The 23492-nt window shown below is 42.5% G+C and overlaps 2 protein-coding genes across 4 annotated transcripts; one reads left to right on the top strand and one right to left on the bottom strand.

The window, feature by feature from the left end:
* The first annotated feature begins 254 nt into the window (after positions 1-254).
* SAP18 (Sin3A associated protein 18) lies at positions 255-3661 on the top strand. The gene is made up of 4 exons (XM_054183269.1): positions 255-407; positions 563-672; positions 2340-2462; positions 3165-3661. Exons 1-4 carry the CDS (start codon positions 336-338, stop codon positions 3319-3321), a joined length of 462 nt encoding a protein of 153 aa, XP_054039244.1. The 5' UTR covers positions 255-335; the 3' UTR covers positions 3322-3661.
* A 7564-nt stretch (positions 3662-11225) lies between these two features.
* SKA3 (spindle and kinetochore associated complex subunit 3) lies at positions 11226-23492 on the bottom strand. Of its 3 annotated transcripts, none has more exons than XM_054188325.1 (9): positions 23265-23492; positions 22098-22162; positions 21056-21221; positions 18968-19388; positions 15796-15896; positions 14934-15106; positions 14522-14734; positions 14213-14331; positions 11226-13341 (listed from the first exon to the last, which is right to left on the bottom strand). In XM_054188325.1, the coding sequence occupies exons 1-9, from the start codon at positions 23365-23367 to the stop codon at positions 13308-13310; spliced, it is 1395 nt and encodes a 464-aa protein (XP_054044300.1). In that variant the 5' UTR covers positions 23368-23492; the 3' UTR covers positions 11226-13307. The 3 variants fall into 3 exon arrangements, with proteins under 3 accessions (XP_054044300.1, XP_054044299.1, XP_054044301.1); XM_054188324.1 differs by having other exon boundaries at positions 14934-15109; XM_054188326.1 differs by lacking the exon at positions 23265-23492 and having other exon boundaries at positions 14934-15109; positions 21056-21217; positions 22098-22157.

Below are 23492 nucleotides of genomic sequence, written 5' to 3' on the forward strand. Positions count from 1 at the left end.
GCACCTTCTCTCCTCCTGTAAACCTCCCCTTCGCTCTACGGCCGCTTGCCCAGCCCCGCTCCCGGGATCCAGCCAGCGGTGCCCCATGGGGGCCGCCCCCACCGAGGCGTCCGTCCATCCGTCCCTGCCTCCATACATCCCGCCCTCTCTCCCGCTCCTGGGCCAGCAGCCGCCCTCACAGCCCCCGCCCCGCCCCGCCCCGCCCGCGTGCGTGCGTGCGTGCGTGCGTGCGTGCGTGCGTGCACCGGCCGGCCCCGCCCCCTCTCTCCTCTCGCGAGATCTGAGGCGCCCGTCGGGACATCCGGGGCCGCCGGTTGTTTGCGCGGCGCGGCAAGATGGCGGTGGAGTCGCGGGTTACGCAGGAGGAGATTAAGAAGGAGCCGGAGAAGCCCATCGACCGGGAGAAGGTGCCGGGGGTGGTGCCGCCTTACCTCTTGCGCCGCTCCCGGGCGCGGCAGGGCGGGCACCGGGAGTGGGGGGAGGAGGGAAGGGTAGGGTGGCTCCTCGGTGGGGGGGCGGTTGGGGATGGTGACCGGCCCCTCATCCCCGCCTCGCCCCGCAGACGTGTCCGCTGCTGCTTCGCGTCTTCACCACCAACAACGGGCGGCACCACCGCATGGACGAGTTCTCCCGCGGCAACGTGCCCTCCAGCGAGCTGCAGATCTACACCTGGTGAGTGCGCGGCGGCGGCCCGGGCCCCCCCGCCCGGCCCTGGGGCACGGAGGCGAGCGGGGCCGCCGGCGGTGTCGAGGAACTTGCGCGGCTTGAACTCTTTCTGCGGTACCCGGCTGCAAGGGGGAGTTGATAGGCCTCGTTTAAAGCGAGAAACGTGGGGAGGATTCCGTGGGGGCAGGTGTGCGCTCCGCTGCGGTGGCGGGTCCGCGGGGGAAGGCAGCTGCCGCTGAAATGCGGCGCTTCTGCCTATGGCCATGGCAGCTCCGTCCACGGAAGCGCAGCTTCAGCCAAGTGCTGATTGCTGCGCACTGAAACTTACTGCGGTTGAGTTGCCCAATTATTGATGCTTGTCATCAGAGGTTTGTGTTGTGTTTGGTTATCACAATGAATCTGTTCAATACAGAGGTTTTCCTTTAGCTAATGCTTAAGTTTTGTTCCAACAGCCCTGTTTTTTTTTTTCAGTAGAAATAGTTGTCCCGTAATGCTTGAGCCGTTGTGCGAATGGTGTGTTGGTTTTAAGTCAGAGCCTCTTCAGAGTGGAGTAAGGTGTTTCTTTTTGTCTCCTCAGGTAGCAGTGCTTCAACAGAGCTGCTTTTTATTGTTTTCAAATTTAGTTTGGAGGACTGTGTTAGTCTGCATTGCAAACATATTAGGTTTTGTTTATAGTGTTTTGACGAATGCTTTTGAAAGTGAATTGTGCTACTTTTAAAATCGTATTTTTCCTTCAAGATGTCTGGTAGGGTTATAACTTGTATGTCATATGGTTGAATAAATCCATTTTTGTGGCTAGCAAAGCATGCAGTTCTAATTTACTTCTTAATGGGATTTATGGACTCAGTCCAGGCTATTGATGGTCTCTGAGCTGTTGCCATCTGCAGAAGTCAGAATGGGCATTGTCTATCAACACACTGCTCCTCGGTTACTGGAAGCTTGGCGTGAGTGTACAGTGTCTATAACTAGAGCTGCTTTAGTTGTGATGATTGAGTCCTTTTGTTCTTGAAATTCTAGAAATGAGCTTTAGCACTTGTCTGGTTGAAGGCTGGGAAAAGGAGTGCTGCCTGTTGGGGCAGAAATGGAAACCTTATGCAAATGGAAAACCATTCATGATTTTTTATTTTACATTTCCTTTAGTATTCAATAAGCTATTTTAACATAGATACCAACGTAGATGAGGAAACACAGTACTCACTGTATAAATGCATTAATGCATTAAAAAAAAGTTCCTTGTTGTTTAAATAGTTATTCTTTTGGGAGACATGGAAAAGCAGATGTTGAAACAGGCACAGAGGTGAAGAGGCTTGTCTAATATAGCAGTATGTTAGAAGCTAATACAGCTAGAATCACATTTGTACTTTGTATGCTTATTTGTATGCTTTGTACCACATTTGTACAATATAATTAGAGCAATTTCTTGTCACTTGATGGTTAGACCGAAATGTATTGTTTGGAATGCCGTGTGGTTGTGAAATCAATAGCTCACCATGTAGCCGAAATGTAAGATCTTGCTTATCTTCAGGTATCGACAGAAAGTATGCAAAGGCAAGGAAATGCATGATTAAGTTGTAGCAATCTATTGATTCCACCTTGAGTCGGATTGGGGAAGCTTTTTTTATTGTTTTTGTTGTTGAGAATTTGAATGGCTTTGGTTTTTTTGTTTAATCTAGGATGGACGCCACTCTGAAAGAGCTGACCAGCTTAGTGAAAGAAGTCTACCCGGAAGCACGGAAGAAGGGCACGCACTTCAACTTTGCAATTGTTTTTACAGATCTCAAGAGGCCTGGATATAGGTAAACGGCATTTCTTCTCTGGGTTAATAGAAGACTTCAGGCACTGGAGCCGTAAATTAATTTTCATTAACACTGATTTAAAGTTCAGAACGCACAAATCAAACTTCTAAAGTTCTTGATAACAGACTATATGATGACCACTGCAAACTCTACATCCTGCTTGGTGGCCATCGTTGTTGATGGGTTCCCAGAACAATGAGCCTGTGCGCTTGAAGGCTTTGGTCGCTCTATTGGCAGCCAACCAGAACGTGGACCTACAGCTTGAGATACAGCTTTGTTTGTGGTGATATAAGGGGTAGTAGGTCTGGAATCTGAGAATGTATTTGGGTTTTAGCAGTGATCCTGTTGCAGGCATCCATCTTGCAAAACTGTATGAGCCAACCTTTGTCAGCAACCAGTAGATATGTCCTTCTCCGTGGGGTCTTGTTCTGTGTGTGTATGGAAGGGGACAAGGGATTCTCTAGTATTTAACTTAATACGGGAGAAGGTTCCCCCGCCCCTCTGCTCCATGAGAAAGAGGATTCGGTGTGGCTTTTCTTGGCGCACCTGGTAGCGGAGAGAAAAATGCCAGCATCCTGTGCATGTAGCTTAACGTGCAGAGGATGGCATGGCGGGTGGCCATGAGCCGCTACAGTTCCTGGTGTGGGCATCTAGAGAGATTTGCCTCTGCTAACCACCTTGCCTTTCCTCTCCTGCACGCAGGGTGAAGGAGATCGGCAGTACCATGTCGGGCAGGAAGGGCACAGATGATTCCATGACATTGCAGTCTCAGAAATTCCAGATAGGAGACTACTTGGATATAGCAATTACTCCTCCGAATCGTGCGCCGCCCCCATCAAGCCGCATGAGACCATACTAAGCTATTGCTTCTTTGTATGATCACATCTGTTTATTCCTACTTGCTGTTCTAAAGCAGGCTTCTTTTTTTTTTTTTTTTGCTTTTGTTGCTAAGCGAGAACACCTGAAGACAAAGCTAAGCATCAGAAATGAAAGTTAACTTTTAAACCTTTTAGTTTATTTGTTTAGAAGAAACATTTATCTTTAGCAGTGCCATCATCCTATCCCTGATTGTTATAGTTTGAACAGTAAGTCAGCGTGTCCAGTGTTTCAAGACTTCCATAAAATACAACCAGAAGGATTACAGGTGTTCTGTAGTTCTGTCCTGTTTGGAATAAAGATTGATGTTATTAATCTTTTGATAGCGTGGTGGTTTGGTTTGTTTGTTAAAGTGGATTTCTGCAGAGAAATTTGGAAGTCGGCTTTTAAGCAGCAGTTGATACTGAAAGGAGGGCCAGTCTTTATCTGGTAACTTTTGGGCTTGTTGAGTAGAGGTAGGTGTCCTCATGGGGATTCCTTGTACCAGAGGATTTTTCTAAACCACTGCTGTCCGGATTCTGGAGGATGAGCCTGTGAGCCATGTGGTCGAAGGCAGGTAAACTCAGTGTTATGCTCCCTGACAACAGGGAAAGTCAGAAATGAGCTGTGTAAGGCTGCCTGTCCAGGGGCGTGAGGGCAGACCACTGCGGCTTCCAGGGGCTGCTCCGTCTTGTGCTGAGACAATGCCCATCCATGGACTGGGAGTGGCCTCAGTGGCACCAGTGTATCCCAGGATACTGAGGAGCCTTAACCAGAGGAAGGTGTGGTTTGGCACACTTGCACATCATCCTTATTTGAGTTCTGAAGGAATTAGTGTCATCTTTAAAAACAGAAGGTATAAAGCTGTCTTTCAAGATCTTGCTTTCTTTAGAACAGTCATCTCTCTTTGTTTTGATTGCACACCCCATCAGTAAAACATTTTTGAGCGTACACCCCCAAAATTGTTTAAAATAAATCATACACATGTACTACCATACTAATATATGCATTTTAAAACTACACAAAAATAGAAATGAAAAATGGTGAAATACTTTAAGAATATTTTGAAATTGTATTTATTAATGATTCCAAAAATATTTTCTTCCTGCATACCACTTGTGTGCATACTGCTTTGGAGATTGTCTTGTCTTGCACACCCCACTTTGGAGACCACTGTTTTGGAAGATGGGAGTGTCTGCAGAGACCTGGCTAGAAGAAATCCGGTGTTTTCAGATCAAGGTTGATGAAGGAGTGCCCAGAACTATTTCCTAATGAAGATATAATGGCTGGTGCTCTGTCCTGAGATGCTCTTGCCTGCAGTTTAGATGAACCGAGAAGAGGTCAGGCAGCAAGTCCGTACTCTGGCAGGACGTGTGGGAGTCCTGACCCTGACCACTGGGCTCTTGGCCAAGCAGACCTGTGGGGTGGAGGCAGTTGGCTCACATGCCTGGATCTCCTGGGCTGTTGACCACAAGCAATATATTGTCAGTGTACACTGACCAAGAGGACAACACCCAATTTTGGCTTCCAGACTAAGGAAGGTGAATACTGTAGCCTCTTTCCCTTAGTTATCTTCATCTAATGAACACCTATGATTTTGAACCTTACACTGACCACTCTGAGCTCTGTAAATGTTGCTGCTTGGGCCTCAGTAATGTAATTTTCAGAAATACTTGCAGCTTGTACTGAGCACTATTTTCTCAATTTACTGTAACCTTTGGGTGTCAGGGCAAAGCCAAGGAGCAGTGAGGTACCAAGGTTCAAGGCTGTTCTGTGTTAAAAGTTACTGATGAAGCTGGAGGGTGTTGAGGGTGGCTAGTGGCCAGCTTCCAGAACCTCAAAACAGAGGAAGAGGTAGCAATGGGGTCTTGGTTGTCCATGGGGAAACTGGAAGGCTGGTCTGCGTGATGGACACTGCTCTCTGGGAGGCAGCTGATGCTGCCTGGTACCTTAAGGAGCAGGAGAAAGAAGGGGTGGCTCATCTCCCAGGAAATCAGTGCAGCACGGAAGTTGGGGCCTGTGGCTTCCCAGAGTTCAGTGCTTGCCAGTTTCTTCTGTCACTGCAGGGGGAGATCTTGAGACATGTAGGTGCCTCTGGTCTTAGAACAGGCTCCAGCTGTCTGGGCTGTGAGCCCTGAGCATCCAGCATGTAATTACAGCATTGCGCAGCCTCCCACCGAAGCCACGACAGACCTGCCATTAAAGGTACACAGAAAAATGGGCATTTCCTCCTTTTTCTGTCCTGGTTTTTGCTTCAATTGCATTTAAGGATAATTATCAAAATTAAATGTCAGTATATAAGGCAACAGCAGCAAGGGAGCCTGTGTCTGTGACTCAGCTGCTCTGGAAGGCTCAGCTTTGCTGCTGGAATGGGAGACATGGCCCATTGAGGGCAGGGGCAGGTCTTCACACACTTGAGAGAAAAAGAGGAACAATGTACTGGCTTTATCTTTGGCGGCAAAATCCCCAGGAAATGAATATGCAGACCTGCCTTCAGTAGCACATCCTTCAGCTTGAGCGCTTAGGTGTGGAGTTCACCTTTGCATGACTTCCATGGAAGTATAAACCTCAGCTGACCTCTTCCCTGGCTGCTTCGGGCTAAGCATCTCTTGAGAAAGAGATTTTCCCTCAAACACTTGCGCTTCGTACAGAAAGGTAATGCAGAAGTGAAAAAAGTTCAACTTTATGTACCTATTTTTATGGGGAAAAGACACTTGAGCGATCAGTCCTGTTAGGATTCCCTGCATCAAAAATCCACTATGCAATTGAGGCCAACAGCAGCGGTTTTGAACTCGGACATTGGGATACAGCGAGCAGCTGTGAGAAGAGTCAGTACTGGGTACAACCATCCAACTGTTGCAAGAGGTAGAATGGTAAGTTAAAGTTATCACTTGCTGAGCTTCTGCTGCACAGGAGGGAATTTACTCAGTAACGAGGTCGTGTGTCTCTTTCCAAGCTACTATAAAAGCTAAGGAAGGATGTCAGTCCCTAAAAAGAGCAAAATATGTACAGCACTGTGGTTTGGGGAAAATAAAACATGGTCTCAAAACTCAACAGTGAGCAATCCCATATGCTCAGGAAGCAAAGTAACATAGACAACACTACACCCAGATCTGTCAATCTACAGGACTTGCTTTGTATGCAGCAATTTCATGAGGGAATTTTTGTCCCTCATCAAGGCAGCTGGATGAGAGGTTTTTTTTTTCCCTTTCCTTTTTGGATGCTTAAAGCCCTGACAGACACAACTCTCAGTTTCATCTCTGCACTTTCACCAGCAACCACCCCTCCACAGCTCTTTTTATCTCCCAGCTGCATAAGGCAAAGAACTAGGATGATAGTTTTCAAAAAAAGGTTTCCTGACATCATTTCTTAGCGGTAAACCCTGCCGCCCGCAGCACTGCCTGCAGCTCTCGGCTCCTGCCCAGACCCCTCCAGGGATACTACACCTCTCCTCCCCCTTTGCAGTGACCCACCAGTCCTCGCCTTGTCCCTGTCCTTCCTCAGAGGGCCTCAGTTTTTCTCTGCCTTTAACCGGTGACAAACTCCTGGGCCGCTCATGCAGGTCTCTGGCCCCTGTGAGCCCCGGCCCCTCTGGCTGCAGCAGTGAGCTGGCTGAGCCGGCCAAGGCCACAACTGCCCTGCGTCCCTCGCCTGTGGGCAGTCAAACGGACCCAGCTATGAAACCAAGGCAACTTCCCCTCATTTCTCAACTTGAATTAAATGAGATCAAAGGAATTCACAGACCTAGTCAGCTCCCTACTGTGGCAGCACGACCCTTATAAAAGCTTTTCTGCAGTGCTTTTGGGAGCAGCTGGCTGCATCTCGGGGGAGGAACTGGTGTCTGGGCTAAGTCCCTCCCTAGTTAAGCAGCGAGGACAAGGCTCACACACACTTTGTCAATAACCCGGGCTGCATCAGACACACTCCATGCTCCAGCACTGTGTTCTCCATCGGACCGCAGCAGGTGCGAGGACTTAAGTTTTGTTTTACTGCTCTGGAAAAAGCAGAAACAGTCCTGATGCAACAGGAAAACATTAAGCATCATCACCAAGGTCTCACTCTTGTGATGGAAAGCATGGAAAAATGAGATGGTCTCAGAAACTTTGTTGCGTCAGAACAAATGAATGACAACAGCTACAGTTGTGTTCAAAGAACAGTACTGTAAGTAATGCGACAGCCAAGACACGACCTGCCAAAACCAAAGTGATCCAGTTACCTGCTGTTCTTGTCTCAGCCCTTGTGTCTGGACATTGCAGCAGATCAGCTGGGTTAAAAAAAAAGCATCAGCTCCTCCGACAGAACAGGACACTGAGGAATGTGAACTGTCAAACACCCGTGTGGTGTGGGGCACAGCAGGCGCTGTGCCTGGCCACAAAGACCTGTCGGTGAGGAGAAGGAGGTGTCTGGCTGGCACACCAGTCAAGGCATGGGAGATAAAAAATGGCTAAGGGCTGGAGGGTTCAGAGGGGCCGGGGTGTTTGGGACCCTCGCTGGGGTGTTTCCAGTCTCACAGAGCTGACAGGCTTAAGTAGAGGCATCCTGTCCCAAAAACTCACTTGACCTTTTCAACACTTGGCAAGAAAATCCAGTAAACGCCGAAGTGACAGCCTCGAGGACACCTCTGTGTGAGCTCCTTAGTGCTGGCTGAGGTACAAATTCCCCACCCTGTGCTTCAGGCAAACATGAGTTAGAGTCTTCAGGCTTGAAGATACTATAGCAGGAGCCTGAAACCTTCACCTGCCCCAGACAACCCCACTGTTGGATCCAAGCATTCCTTTTCTTGAGTCTTCAGTGTACATTTAGGAGATGTAGAAGACCTGCCACCACTCTGTTGCTAAGCAAGAGACAGAAGCAAGCATAGCTGACCCTTTTCCTTCTAGTCTTTTAGCTGAAAGCCATGAAACACATACCCCAGAATTCAGGGGGCAGGAGGGGAGAGCCCCAACAGTGGTCCCAGGTAGGGCATTTGAAGAACAGCACCAGGTATGCGGCAGTCCTGTACCAACACCCAGCTCAGCTGGGGCTGTGCACCATCCCACAGCCCTCACCTAGATGAGGGTCTGCTGGCAACCATGCCACGCTCCTGCTGCCTTTGGTTCAAGAACTGCACTGGAGAGCAGGAAGCTTATGCTTGAAAAGAAGGGAAGCACATGCATGTAAGAGTACTAAAGGTTTGAAATATGGTCCCACCAACACCACATCACAAGTCTACACAGCCAGGACTGAACCACACCACCCTGCACCTATGGGGCCGTCTTGCAAGGGTGAGGTTTGTCACAGCAGCTGTGTCCTCTTCAGCCTAATTCAGGCACAACCGCCCAAGCAGCTGCCCCAGGAGAAGGAGGAGGGTTTGGGAGCAGCAGCAAGGGGTGGTGGGGTGAAGAAGAGGAACTGCTTCAGCTGCCATAGAAGTGCTTGTGGGACAACAGCCTCAGGAAACCTTACTAAAGCAGAGAGACAGGATACAGTTTCTGGAGCACCTTAAGCTGCCAGTGAAGGAGGATGTCCTGGCTCCCACTGCCTCCGCCCGTTCCCTCCTCTTGCCTCAACACCCGTCCGTGCCTTCGCAGGTGAGCAGTGATTTGGGTCAGCATGCAGAGTCCATGAATAATTTAACCTTGGAAAACAACAATTAGTTCCTGGTGGCTGGGCAAGCAGGAATGGCTTCCCCTGCAGCCACAACAGTGATGAAACCCAGGGCGTGGGATCTGCAGCAGGGGAGAGAAAAGGCAGGACCGAGCAGCAGGGCCTTAGATTGGTTTACAACCCTTGCGTCAGCAATCATTAGGGAGTGTAATCACAGGGCTTTAAGCCAGAAATTATGAAAGTATTTGAACACCTTCCTGCTGGGCATTTGGCAAACTATCCTTCGCTTGGTCTCTCCCCAGGAGAAACGCCTGTGTATCACCACATCTTTTTCCGTGGACTCTTTCCTGGGTGTGCATATTTGTTTTTTAAACTGTTCAACTTGCATAAGAAAGACAAGGTCAAAGATATTCACAGACCTGGTCATCTCCCTACCATGATGTCAATTGCCCCTTTGTAAAAGTGGATATTACTGTAAGAACAGTATGAACTTTCATGTTAAGTTGATAGATAATACAGCCAGCACTGACTGATGTCTTCCTGGTAGGAAACTGTATTCCTGGGGACTGGTGTACATGCGATTCCATAGTGCGGCCACTGGATGTTGTCATTGCTCCTTATAAATGCCACAGTCTCTGTATTACTGTCCCATGGGGAAACAAGGTACTCCCAAAATATAAGGCAGCTCCAACATCAGCTACAGCTGTTGCTGGAGCACATGCAAACACCACAAGTACTGGAACATCCGAATAATAACAACAGGGAACAAAGCAAATATCACATCTTACTGAAAGTTTAAAGCATCCATGATGCTTTAAATAACCAAGGAAGCCTGGATTCCAGTTACTGCTCTACTGATTTATAAAAAACATCAATAGCACAACAGGAGGCACTAAAAGTGATGCTTGTCATTTATCCATGTGACAGCCATCTGTGAAGTTTCATTTCACTGCAAGGTCTATATTTGTAATTTAACCTCAGGCAAAATATTTCTAAGATAAGAAAGCATTGACCACTTAACTGGGGTTATAAGGCAGAACAACTGAGATGCTCCTTTGACAACAAATGGGACTGTAGAGAGAAGCTTTTGTTAGCTGACACTTTCGATATACATAAATGAAAAAAAAAGATTAAGCACCACAGCAAGTGAAGGAAAACTAAAGGCTATGCTTTTTTGGTTGCTTCCTAGACGTCCCTAAACATTGAAGTGCGATTTTGTGCTGGGTTCAATCTTTCTGACTGCAGGCTACTGAGAGAGGATGTGACCCTGTTCTCATCCTTCCATCTGATCTAGCAACCACAAACTCAGCTTCTGCCTGGGTGATCACTGTTAGAGAGGATAAGCTAGAAAAATTAATTAGCCTTTCAGTTGCTCAGCAAGTAGAAGGAATCCATCATAAAACTGCAGGACCTCTGAATTCTGTGCGCAAAAAATGGTGAAAAAGCCTCTAGTGGAAGGAGCCCCCAGTAAAACTGGATTAAGCATAACACAGAACTGCAGTTTGAATCAACTCCCCCTGTTTTCAAGTGACGACTGTCCCTTACAGAACTACTGCACTTGCTACTTATTTAGCTACTGTTTATCCAAACTGCACTTTCTGACAGGCCGATGCTGCAATCAGTTTCATCCAACAAACCAACATGCAACTTTTAAGTTCTTTTGCATTATTCCCACTCTGACATGTCATATGAAAGTGCACAGCGGGGTGGATTAAGGGGAGTCTCAACCTCCTCTGGCCCCATGGCCACATCCTTGGTTGCTCCAGTGTTTGAACACGTGCAGTTTATCAGATGGCCACACAGACACCTGTGTGAGAGAACAGATCTCAGCAGGGGGGAAAAAAAAAAAAAAAAGAAAAAAACCCACAAAACTGTCCACCCCCCCTCCACAGCTTATTTTGAATACAGATCAGTTTCCAACACTCCTTAAGCTTTCACTTCTGCCAACTTTTCTCTCCCCACCCCCGATACTCAAACTACTGCCTTACTGAAACCTAAAAGGTTTTCAAAGGTAAAGCATGACAAACCAAAACTAGTTTTTGTTTCGCTGCTCTGATTATACCCACCTCAGAGCAATAGTCATGCTACAAAGAACATAAATACAAACAGAACTATTACTTGTATTAGGATAATATTGTAGGCAAGAAAAACAAAACTAACTAGTAAAACTTCATTTCTAGATTCCAAAAATCCCATGCCAGCATCATGTCACAATAGCTTGAGTAGACCAGATGTTAAGATTTCAATTGTCATCTTGAAGATAATTTGTATCTCAAAATATTAATTGAATCCCTTTCATATTAGTTAATGAAATAGCTATGAAACGTAGCAGAAAATCTTATTTAACAGGCAAGAAAAATTATGCAAGTGTCTTACAGTGAGAACCCCAGAACTGCTGTGTACAACCCTACAGGTCCCTAATGGAGGAAAGGGCAGTAGAGTGCAGAGCTGTTCTCAAGACATTTATAAACCCTTTGGGAATTTCATTAGTTGAAGGGAGCCGGGGGGGAGGGGGGCAGGAATACAGCAAGGTCCAGGACAGTAGTGCTGCTTGTTCCATTTGATTAAATAGTCTTTCAGGGTATCTGGATTGCTTCATGGCAAGAAAGTAGCTATACAGCAGAGTGGAAGAATGCAGGCTGCGAAACCCCTCCTGGATAGTGCTGATAAATCTGTCTGGCTGAAAGATTCTTGCTTTGCAGCACATGTTGTACCTTTTTACAGCCATGAAATTCCATGACTAGCAGCCAGCCCATTAAATGGTTTTAGTCTGTGAAGATGCTGGAAGCAGGTCTGGCCTTCACTCTCTGAAGGAGTTGGGTATAACAAGTGCCTGCTTTTATAGCAGCAGGTCATTAGTTTTGCAAGCAGCCACCAAGCATCAGAGACGTTTATTTAGTTTTCAAAAGTGTTGATCAAGCTCAAAGACTGACACATAATAATAATACAGACATTTTTCAACAGAACCTACCACAGAAAAATGATAGTATGCTCATGCCAGAACTAGTAGAAAATCAGCTTCTCCAGTTAATTTAATGTATGCTTATCCTGGAAAATGATTGGAATAGCAGGAAAAAGCTCCTTTACTTGCTAGGTTTTAGCTAGGATAAGTCCACCTAATCAACTGGAGAAATAATTCTGGGTATCTCCAGATGTTTGCATATCCTGAGGACTTAAAAACAAAAATAATAAAAAACGTGGAGCTGTGTTCAGGAACTTCAGAAAAGCATACACTTCTCCCCATCTCCTGGGACAGTCTCTCCCTTCTCACGTGTTGCATGCCTGCCCTCATATAAATGACAGGATTTTAGCGATCAACAGGAAGACCACGTACAGCTGGTAAGAGCAGTCTTGGAGTCACTCAGAGGAACAGCTGACACTGGAAGTGGCAAACTGGCTTCAGACAAGCATATCTAGTTGGGATTTTTTATGGACAAAAGTCCCAATTACTTTGACTACAAGATACCAAAAAAGCACCCAACAGCTCTGAGAACTCAAGCTTGGTCAGCCTATTAGAGGGATAGACATGCATGTTTACAAGTGACACCACCACTTACAGAACGCACATGGCAGCAGTGCAGGAGAGTAAGCAATCACCTACATGCCTGCCAGCAAATATTTCCAGCAATTGAAGATATATATATAAGCAGTACCATTGCATGATATGTTTTCAAATAATTCATATTCGAGCCAGAGTCACCTTTTAGGGTTGGAGAGGTTAGGCTGTCAAAAGGAAAACAGATGTAGAGCACATGATGTCAATGTAAGAAAACTAAAATAGGAAAGAAGCAGCAGCATAAGAAATACCTGTCCATCAGAGGGGTAACAGCCTAATGCAGGGATAGGTTTGATATGTCTTAGTATTGCAGAAGTGACTAATAGCACAGAGGTGCTTTAAACAGAAGTTACTCTTCACAGAAAAAGACTTGTTTCTGTTGAAGATACCAAATACTGTTGAAGTACTACACTTCCAAGCGCAGCCCTGAAGAGATATACAGTGTCACCAGAACTGCCAGAGATATCCACTTTCTGGGGGAATATACTGTATTTTCCCTTCATTGCAACCTAACTACATTCTCTACAGCCTGCTGCAAACGCAAGCATAGACAACGAGAATCATGTGAAACAACTGCAGTACTACCTCATACGCGACCCCAGTCCTCTTTGAAGCATATGTATATTTAAAAACCCTCAACAGATTCTGTCAATAATTTCAATTAAAAATTAAGCACAAATTGTTCATGCAAACAAGTTTATCTACATCAAACTTTCTCCATTAAAAAAAGCTTTTCCTTCATACAGCTCTTTCTTCCCACCAGTATTTTCTTTTGCTTTTTGAGGTTGTTATGATTCAGTGATAAGATCCATGAATGTGAAAGTCTCAACATGGTCTTCAGCTTGCTTTCAGATGTTTGGCTTGAAAAATCCAGGATATCCTCTGCAAATATATCCAGGAGAGTTCATGAACTTATTATATCAATCATATTTTGAATTAGCAGAAGACATAAATGTTGAAAACTTTTTTTAATTTATTATCTTGACAAGAAAAAAAGAAGGGTCAGCTAAAGTGAGAGCTTTGCTCCATTTGATTACTCAAATGGATTCCAACTCCAAGTATATTAAGATATCTACTTTTATCAGTCTCATTCTGGGTTGTTCTGATTATTATTTGACTTCGTAGATGTTCCTCGTACCTCTTACCTAAATAATCTGTACTGACCCCAAGTTTAACAAATAATCAACAAATGTAATATACATTACATGTGATCAGGAATATCTACACTTGACCAAGTTGTCAGAAAAACTTCTTTCTATTCAAATTGATCAAGTTCTTTTTAAAGCTATTATTGCATTGTTCAAAGATTACGAATACTTATTGTAGACTAATTTCACCTCACATATTATTCATAAGGTGGCTTTACATTTCAAATAAATTTGTCTTTGACAAAACAACTGTGAAATCGGTTGTCACTTATAGAATTTTCTCCAATTCCTTTGTTTTATTGCCTAAATTTACTCAGAGGAAAGCAGTCACCAGTGCTTTAATTGACACAAAGCAAAATATACCTACAGACAAAACAGTACAACTCTACTTTTTTTTCTTTTTCTTAAGTTGGGAGGATTCAAACACATCATCAATTAGAATATTTGCTCTCTACAATAAAGGAAGTCGGATAACATGCCAAAGAATAGTTATTTAGTCACAGCAACAAAAGCAAGCAACTGCATGAGTTTCTAAATGCGTTAAAGCATTTTCATAGCTCCTTCAAATTAAATTACTTAACCAAATTTGTAAAATTTGATCATACCTGTTTTCTTTGTTGCAGGAATCAGTAAAGTCACTTTCATACCTCATAGTATTTCCTGCCTTGGTCTCCATTTCCTTAGCTTTAGAAGAGTCTACTTTATGATTATACTTGGACAGAATCTACAGGAAACATTAAAAGGGAATTAAAAAAAATTACCTAAGAACTCAAAACAAGATTACAGTTCATACATTTTCAATAAATGGCAAATAACTTTATTTTTGAATAACAATATTTGATAGAACTACGCCCTTTTAATTTTTTTTCCTTAAATAGTTTTAACGTCAAAATAGTAAAAGGATATTAGCTAACCTGTAGAACATCATCTGGTATCCTTGTTATTTCTGGAGCTGGAGGAGTATTGAGTAACTGGTCATAGTGTTTTATTTTGGGAGGAGAAGGGTCTTCAAAATGTTTAAGATACTCATTAGAGCTCACAGCAGAAGGAATACTATCTTCTATGTGTTGTTTATCTGTTGCATCATTTTTTGTCACACACTCCATCTTTTCCCCCTGCTTTACCTGCTGCAAAAGAGATATTACATGCCTTCAGTTAACTTACTTATCTTAGGTATTTAATAAATGTTCTTACAAAATTAGCATTAGAAAGATCTTCTACAATCACACAAGAAAATGTAGTATTTGAAAAGAATCCCAAACTGACATTTGAAAAACTGCTTGTGGTAAAAAGTGTGTGAAAAAGTACATAATTGCTATTTACTACCTTAGCTTCTGTTTTTAGCCATCTTGTTTCAAAATCTGGAAACTGTGGTGTTTGAGTGGGACGAGGCAGTTCATTTATCTCTGGTGACCTTGATAATGTGCAATTTGTTCGGGAAGGAGTTTTCATATCAGGAGTACAGAACACAAGTATCATAGGAGAAGCCATCCAGTCAGCTGCTGAAATTAGGAGGGGGAAAAAAAAATTAAACACACACACACATTTAATTATTATCAGTTCCAGTGCCCCAGTTTAGTTTTCCGAGTCTACTAGTTTTTCATAGATTTACATATTCTAAAAACCTGTATCATTTTAGCTGGTATTCTCAATCCACCTCACTGTCCACTCATCTAACCCACACTTCCTCAGCTTACCTATGAGGACATTACGGGAGACAGCGTCAAAAGCCTCGCTAAAGTCGAGACAGACAACATCCGCTGCTCTCCCCTCATCTGCCCAGCCAGTCATGCCATCATAGAAGGCTCTCAGATTGGTCAAGCATGATTTCCCCTTGGTGAATTCATGTTGACCATTCCTGATAACCTCCTCTTCCTCCACATGCTTAGATATGACATCCATTTCAAATAACGATAAGTTGCAGTTACAAAATGAGGGATCCCTCTGCATAATTCCAGATGGATATGAGAAGAATACGCAAAGATTTATACTGAAGTGAGAGACTTTCCCATAGAAGCCATCAACATTTCATTTTCTACACATTAGTACTCATGCAACGACTGGGCCTAAATTAACTATATTTGACAAGAAACACAGTTTAAAAGCTTAGCATATGTTCACAATGCATTTACACCTGCATTACATAAAAAATGCATACATATATTTATTTCACATATTTTTAACTTACCATTATCAGCTGTCACTTTTGGTTTTTGCCCAGGAGTAACCATGATTTTCCTGGATGTCATTTGTGGTATATTCACTTCATGATCGTCTTTTTTAACCAACCTGAAAACCAAAACCCTCAGTTAGCTCTAAAGTAATATGAGGAAATCACAATTAAAGGAATACTGTCAACCTGATCACTTTTCCAGTATCTGTTCATCAACATGCAAGTCAAAAATTCATTTCCTCAAAGATTTTTTTTTTCCATAGATTTTTCATCTGTGATTCTACTGCAGCAATTTGTAGCATGCAAATGTTCAGTCCATCCACAAACTATCAAATACACTAAGATTTCAATCCAAGGCATTAAAAAACCCCAAATGAAACAGACAAAAAGCGTCCAGAGTAGGATCAATTTTCTTCATCGCAGATGATCAACTCTGTGCTGGGGGTACAGTCTATTTTATTTTGAATTGCCTGTTGCCTACAAAATTCTAAACAGGCAATATTTTTTGCTCTTGACCTACTAATGTTATTGTAAACACTAAAAGATTTTTAATTACATTTTTCATAAGATTACTTATGTTAATCACTAGCTGACTTCAGAGTGAAAAGCTGTCCTGGTTCCGGTGGGGATAGGGTTAACTTTTCCTGGTATTCCATGCCATGTGAGCCACGCCCACCCTGAGCTGCCGGGGGAGGGGGCAGGAAGTTGCTGCTTAAAAGCGGGCTGGGGCGGCCCGGGTCCAGCCGGCGAGCGGCGGTTCCGTAATCGCGTTTGTATATTCCCCTATCCGTGTTGTTGTTGTTTGCCTGTTCCCTTTGCTGTTCTATTAAACTGCCTTTGTCTCAACCCAAGAGTCTTGCCTTTTCTTACGATTCTTCCTGTGTTTGGAAGGCACGAGCGAGCGGCACGTGGTTCTTTGTTGCCGTCTGAGGCTAAACCACGGCAAAAGCCATTTAGTATCAATTCCACAAAACTAGAACCTGAAATTTTTAAAATTCTTTTTTCATATCCAAGATATTCTAGCGGAATAAGGATCTAGGCAGTTAAGAGACAATACCAGACAAAAAGTGGAAATTTACCTAAACTCTACACAAAAGTGTGTCTATAAGATAATTTAAATATTCAAAAAGTTATCTTAGCTATGACAACCAGATATAGAACTTCTCTACAAAAAGCCTAAACTTTAAAAAAAAAATAATTCATTTGAGACAGTATATTTTACTTAGCTGAACACAGATTAAATTTTGAGTAAAAGACAAAAAATTGTTTCAAGTCAGTTTTGCCTTGAAAGTATTCTAGATACCTGAAACAATATGATTTTTAGTTTTTACAATGGAGAAGAATAACTATAACAATAAACACTTTGGATCAGACACTATCCTTTTTTTTTTTTCTCCTTCCTTTATTTCCTAGTTACTTTTGGTGTCAGTTTTGTAGTAGGTGCACCGAAGCATATTGTTCTTTTAACCTGCTTCAAAACCGAAAACCTGAAAAATAAAGTTGGAGGAGTTGAGGTCTACTACATATTTTTAAGAACTTTTAAAGTGTTTTCACAGAATGCACAGCTGCTAGACAGATTTCAGGTAGGCACAAGACCTGGCTGGCACGAGTAAGGCCTGTGGAAGGGCAAGACTGTCTCCAAGAAAGTCAGAATTATTACCAGTCTTTGTACCTGGAAACTACAGGTAAAAGGCTACCTCATTTATACTATTTTTTTTTTTGCTTATCTGATTCTCAAGGAAGAGATTCTGCCCGTTATCCAGTGAAAAAATATCTTTCTTTTATTATTTTTTTTTTAAATGGTTGCCTTAGCATTCTGCCCATTTAACATGCTGAGCTTTCTCACTAAGAGGCGAAATGAGTGCTTCTTGGAGGTAACAAGCTGCATAATTGTTTCAACCTTTCTGATCAAACTTCAAGCTAACTCTAAAATAATGATGCAAAATAAGCAAATTAGCTAAGATAGTTAAATATTTCAACTTTAATGACTTAATGTCATGAACTCATATATGCAACTAATTCTGAATCGATACGCAGCTTTAGTCACAATTAATGCGTGCCCATCTGTTTTTGGTCATTAACAACAATGACTATTAAAGCGCAATCATGCTATAACTACTTCTATACAGAATTTTAGTATTATCACTAGGGTATGGAAGACTGATAGTGTGATTTTATTTTTTTTCCCCTGGTATTATATATAAACATGGCTAGTGGACTGCCTAATTGTTTTACTAGAAGCCACAGAAATAGAATCTACATTTGTGGATGTATCCATTTATAAGTTACAGCCATAACTAGAGCTGAAGATCCCATTTAAAACAGTTCTTATCAAATAGGAAAAGTAGTACAACCCCACAAAAAGTTATAGATGGCAAAAGAACATAAATTGTGAAACTATTTTCAAAGTGTTATTTGAAGGAGTGATTTTTGAATTAATCTCTTTCAGGATTCAGTAACAGTTTTCCTGTTATTACAATTCAGATACTACAAAGCTTTATAGATGTTATAGTATTTACATAACTATTCAAAAGGAGAGATCTCAAAACTATTTTAAAGGATGTTTTCACTGCTAAGGTGTTCTACGCCTCACTACTGCAAATTATTTTCTTTTAAATTTTAAATAGAACAGTGAAAACAGTGAAAATCCGGAGATGTCTTTTCAACAGAAGACTGGAGAAAAGAGAGCTGACTGCTTGTAAGGTGGGGTTGGATAATGTAAGATATAATACACTGTTTCTGCAATCAGGAATTTTACCGAATGCTTTATAAGCTTTTTCTGGGTCTATATTCCTAAAGCTTTTGGAACACTTAAATTGGCTATGTAATATCTACTGCAGACAACACATCCTCAAATCCAAGGTTGAGGAAAGCAAGAGATATACAGATATACTGTACATTTTCCCTTCGTAAATAGATTGGGTATGGAAGATTCTTATCATGGTGCAGTCAAGGGAAGAAGGATATCAAAAGATGTGTTTCTTGGCAGCATCTGGCACTGCAGAGGGTACATGAAAAGACACGCAGAGAGTTGAATAAAGACACAGGACTAACTAGCTTGTACATAATAACATGTCACCTGCTTGAAGAAAAAGAGAAGAGCAATAGCAGCAAGAAATTAGTACAGCAAGAATAAACTACAGGAAGTTCATTAGAGAAACAATCTGAACTTAAGTAATTTACTCACTTGCTTGTCTGAGCAGCTTTACGAATAAGTGACATTGTAAAATCTTCATTCATACACATGGTATGTTCACTAATGCCAAAGTGTTCAAGTTTTGGTGTTGCACACTCATAATCGTCCATCTTAAGCATACGTTTTGGTGTTTTGGGCAAAATACAGGGGCTCTGTGTTTTTAGAAGAGTTCTGTTCTTTGAATTTTCTTGATGTGCATTTGTTGCATGTTGTCCTTTCACTGCACTCCAAGGCCTGGAGAACGCATATTGTGAAAGACCAAAATCAGAAAGCTGGGGGTTACGCAGTGGGTCTTTGGGCACCGGTGGCTTCTCAGTACAAGCAGGAAGATGAGATATATCATCCGCTTTTTCTTCATCAGATTTATTCTGGACAGACACTGCCAAATCACTGTTAACTTCTTCCTCCTCTTCTGTTTGAGAAAAGTAATTAGGAAAAAAAAAAGTCACGTCAGAACTTTCTGATTTAAGAATTTATAAAATAAATTGGCATTTCTCTCACCCCCTTTTTTAATTTGTTATTGTAAAAAAGAAATTCCTTCTTTCATTTCAAAGCAATGAACTTGAAGCTACAACAGACATCAAAAGCTCATATCAGGCTAAGCTATATTTTTTAATACAGCTCACATTTACTGTATTCACTCTATTGGTAAATATCATTTCTAGGAAAAATGAAATTGAAAGATTTTGTTATACGAATGTATTTTTAATAGAATTTATCTCCCTACATGGAGTGGGCAGGAAGTGCTAATCTTAAATATATTTATTTATTTTTATTTCAGTGCAAAAGTGGAAATTCATTAAAAATGTACAACATAAATAACAATGAAAACAAAGTTTGTATAGAATTGAAAATGGTTTGGGGGAAAGAGCAGAGGATGCATACAGTACTAGAACACTCATTCTTCAGAAAAATAATATTGAAGAAAAGTTATGAAGCAGCAACTAAAAACTCATGAAAGAGGGTTGCTTTTCAGATAACAAGAGTAATCCACTGCAGAAATAAGCAAACGTGCAATTTGTACATTTCTGTAGTTGGATAAACTGAAACACCTCCAAACACTTGTGAATTCCTGCGTGATGTAAGAAGCAGAGGGGGGGGTAAAAAAGCGCTATTTAAAATAATATGGCAGAGGCATTACATTTTTATGTATATAAAATAAACATTTTTATGTATTCAGATAAGCTTAAAAATATCTCTTAAAATAAATTAACCTTGCGTCTCTGTCTGTAGTCTTCTTTAAAGGCAGAGGGAAGACAGGAAGAAAGGTACTATAAAATTAAAGCCTTCTGCCATATCTTGTAAAACAGTTGCAGTAGCTTAACTCAGAGGTGAATATGGTCCATGATCACAATTCCCAATTTTGTTTTGTGCAATGACTGGATAATGCTCAGGGGAAGGTTAAGGCATGCCCTGCCAAAGGCTTCTTGAAGATTGATTGGGCCCTTGATACTGACAGGGGTATGTATAGTACTGAGAGTTACAGAATTTTAAACTCATTTGTCATTTCTCGATTTTTCACATAGGCATGTGTGCACTTTCTGACTCCATTAAGGATCTCTCTCCCTCAATCAATCAAGCTACTGCTGCTTCACAGATTGCCACACATCACCTAATCCCTGTACATGCTTCCTTTGTCCCACTTGTACTGTGGAGCACATTATTTTAATATTTTCTCTATGGTGATTTAAGTTAATGGAATCATCACATATGAATACGAACCAATTTAGATCCATCTACAATAGTTTCCCATGCATGAGAAGCTGAAGCAGCATAATTCTCTGGGTTACCAAAACATGTTTGCTAACCTGTTTTCTGAGTATAACTATTACTAGAGAAAAAAAGCAACCCATACACTAACTCAAAAGCACACCAGGAGATCTAACTTTGAAGTTTTTGTATTTTGGTTTATTCTTATGGCACCAATGACAACAGAATATTACACCCTCTGGATATTATTATAAAGCAAACAACATAAATGTACTTGACCTCTTAATTATTGGAAATATACACATAGCTAAAGAGAAACACTGGAAAATTACATTTGCCTTCCCATACTATATTGCCAAGAAATATTACCTGTAGAGTCTTTGACATGTGGTTTGTAGCCATATTTCTGGAACAGCTCTCTTATTTTTCCAAGATCTGCTCCATTTCTTTGCATCAGTATTTCACTTGCCTTCATAAAGTCATGAATTGCTTGTTTTTCAGAACAACTCTTACCAAGACTGGCATTAACATCTTCCTTTGGGGGTGCAGCGGAAGAGGGAAACATAGAGATATTGGTTTTCAAATCACCACATGGTAGCTGTTTACACATGAAGTGTTTTGGGAATAAGTATTGACCATCAATTCAGACAAAGATAAGGAGCACATTTAGGTCTTATCTATACCTGAAATCTAGGTTACAAAATATCAGGAATACATAGGGCATGAGCATACAAAAACTTACAAAAGTTAAACTGTTCACAGTATGATAACTACTTACTCGTAATGTCTCAAACAAACTCCATGAAAATATGAGATAACAGCAATTACTTTGGACTCTTACTCCCCTACATACAAAGAACTTGTGCAGAGCAGGTAGTAAACCTCAAGTTTATATCCTAGCTTACTTCTCAATTATTTCTACACTTGCTCATTTATATAGCCCATTTTTCCTACTTCTACTAAAGAAATAAAGAACATTCTTTACAAGTTTAATGGCTGAAGGTACTGAAAGTTCTGCAAAAGTTTTCTTGATTCTAAGTGCTAGTCATTGAACACAAGCAAGCATACCTCTTCTCTAGGGAGCTGCTGCTCCCAAGTCCTTCTCCCCTATACCTACGCCCTGGCACAGATACAGCTTCCCTTTCACCTTTGTCTCCTGCTGATCTGAGCAACAACAGCGACTGCAAACTAATAAACAGTGCTAAATCCACTTTTAAGTTACCCAAAAGTTTTTGGACACTACCCTGTCATCTACAGCCAGTATGATTAGAGAAAAATGAATAAAAATAAGGGTCAGAACTGCTAACATAGCTGTATTGTGGCTTAATGATCAAAAATAGAACCATAAGTTTATGGAACACCCACCCCACAGCCACCAATTTTTCAAGAAGGAAGTGAGTCAAGACGTTACCTTCAGAGTTCTCATTTCACAATGGAGGTCATGTAAGACTCTTATTGGAGATTCATCTTCATAGTCTTCGATATGCATGTTCGCATAAAAGAGTTTGGAAAGAAAAAATGGATTTAGTATTTTAGCATGTAAGTACATTCTACATCAGAACGTAATCTCCTGTATTAGAGATGTTGGAGTCATATGTAAAGTCAAGACAGAGAAAACCAAAAAGAAACTAGTTCATATTGGGTACCTTGTGCAGCATGAGACTGCAATTTGTACATTATGTTAAACTACACAGAGAAACTGCAGAGGCTTCCATTTTACTGTTGCAGCTAATACTGTAAAAATTAATGTATAGCAGATGTTGGTACAATAGGTGGGTCCGTGGGCTGTTGAGAATTATTTATACTCAATTCTTATCCTTAAAGAGCTTGAACTTGAAATAATAAAAATTGAAAAAAGTAATATAGACACCACTGTAAAACAAAAAGCTGGATTCTTCCACCTTATTTGAACGTGGGCAGCTGTTGGCATTGTTCACTTACACATGCAGCAGTCATTACTTCTTTCACTAGAAATCAAGGTTAATGCCAATAGTGTAAAAGAGTACACCTGCTATATGACAAGCCATAGCAAAGATATAAATCCAATTAGAAACTTGAGCTATCTGTGCAGAGAGAGAACAAGCCCTGCAAATGCGTTTTCCTGTCTCAATCCACAAAAACAGTAAAAGCAAGAATGTGATTCCCCACTCATTCCGGTTTTCCCCATGACAAAAGCTCACCTACACAGCCACAAAGGAGCTCAGAGAGACAATGATATGAGGGGGAGCCCAAAAAATACCCTGCCGAGCTACTCCCAGGCCCATCCCTGGGGCCACCAGCTCACTGAAGGCCCATCTCCGCATGCCCAGAGGGGCACAACGGCAGGCGGGAACCCAAACCAAGGACTCCCGAGGAACAACCGCTCCCCGGGGTATCCCAGCAGAGCCGTCAGCCCCAGCATGTAGGTGCGACACCCATCACCAAGAGTGATCGGGAGCAACTCTCCAGATCGCGTTCCCAACTCGGGGTGTTGCTGCCTGGGGCTGGGACGGACACGCCGGCAGGAGCCCCGGAGCAGGCCTGCGGCCCTCGGAGCGGCAGAGCCCTGAGAAGGAGACGGGACGAGGCCTGCACTCACCCGTGTCCTCTCTGCGCAGGGCCCGCTCCAGCTGCCTCGCCTCCTTCTCCAGCGTGAGGGCGAGGGCGCGCAGCTTTCCGAAGAAGTCCCTCGACGCGTCCATCACCCACGGGGAACAGGAGGCCCAGAAACCCCCTGAACACCCGTTAACAGCCGCCCCGAGGCCGGCAGCGGCGCTGAGGGGAGCCGGGCCGGGCCCGGCCGCGCGCTGCCGACCGAGAACGGTTA

Source organism: Rissa tridactyla, chromosome 1 (assembly GCF_028500815.1).
Source record: "Rissa tridactyla isolate bRisTri1 chromosome 1, bRisTri1.patW.cur.20221130, whole genome shotgun sequence".
Taxonomy (NCBI): Eukaryota; Metazoa; Chordata; class Aves; order Charadriiformes; family Laridae; genus Rissa; species Rissa tridactyla.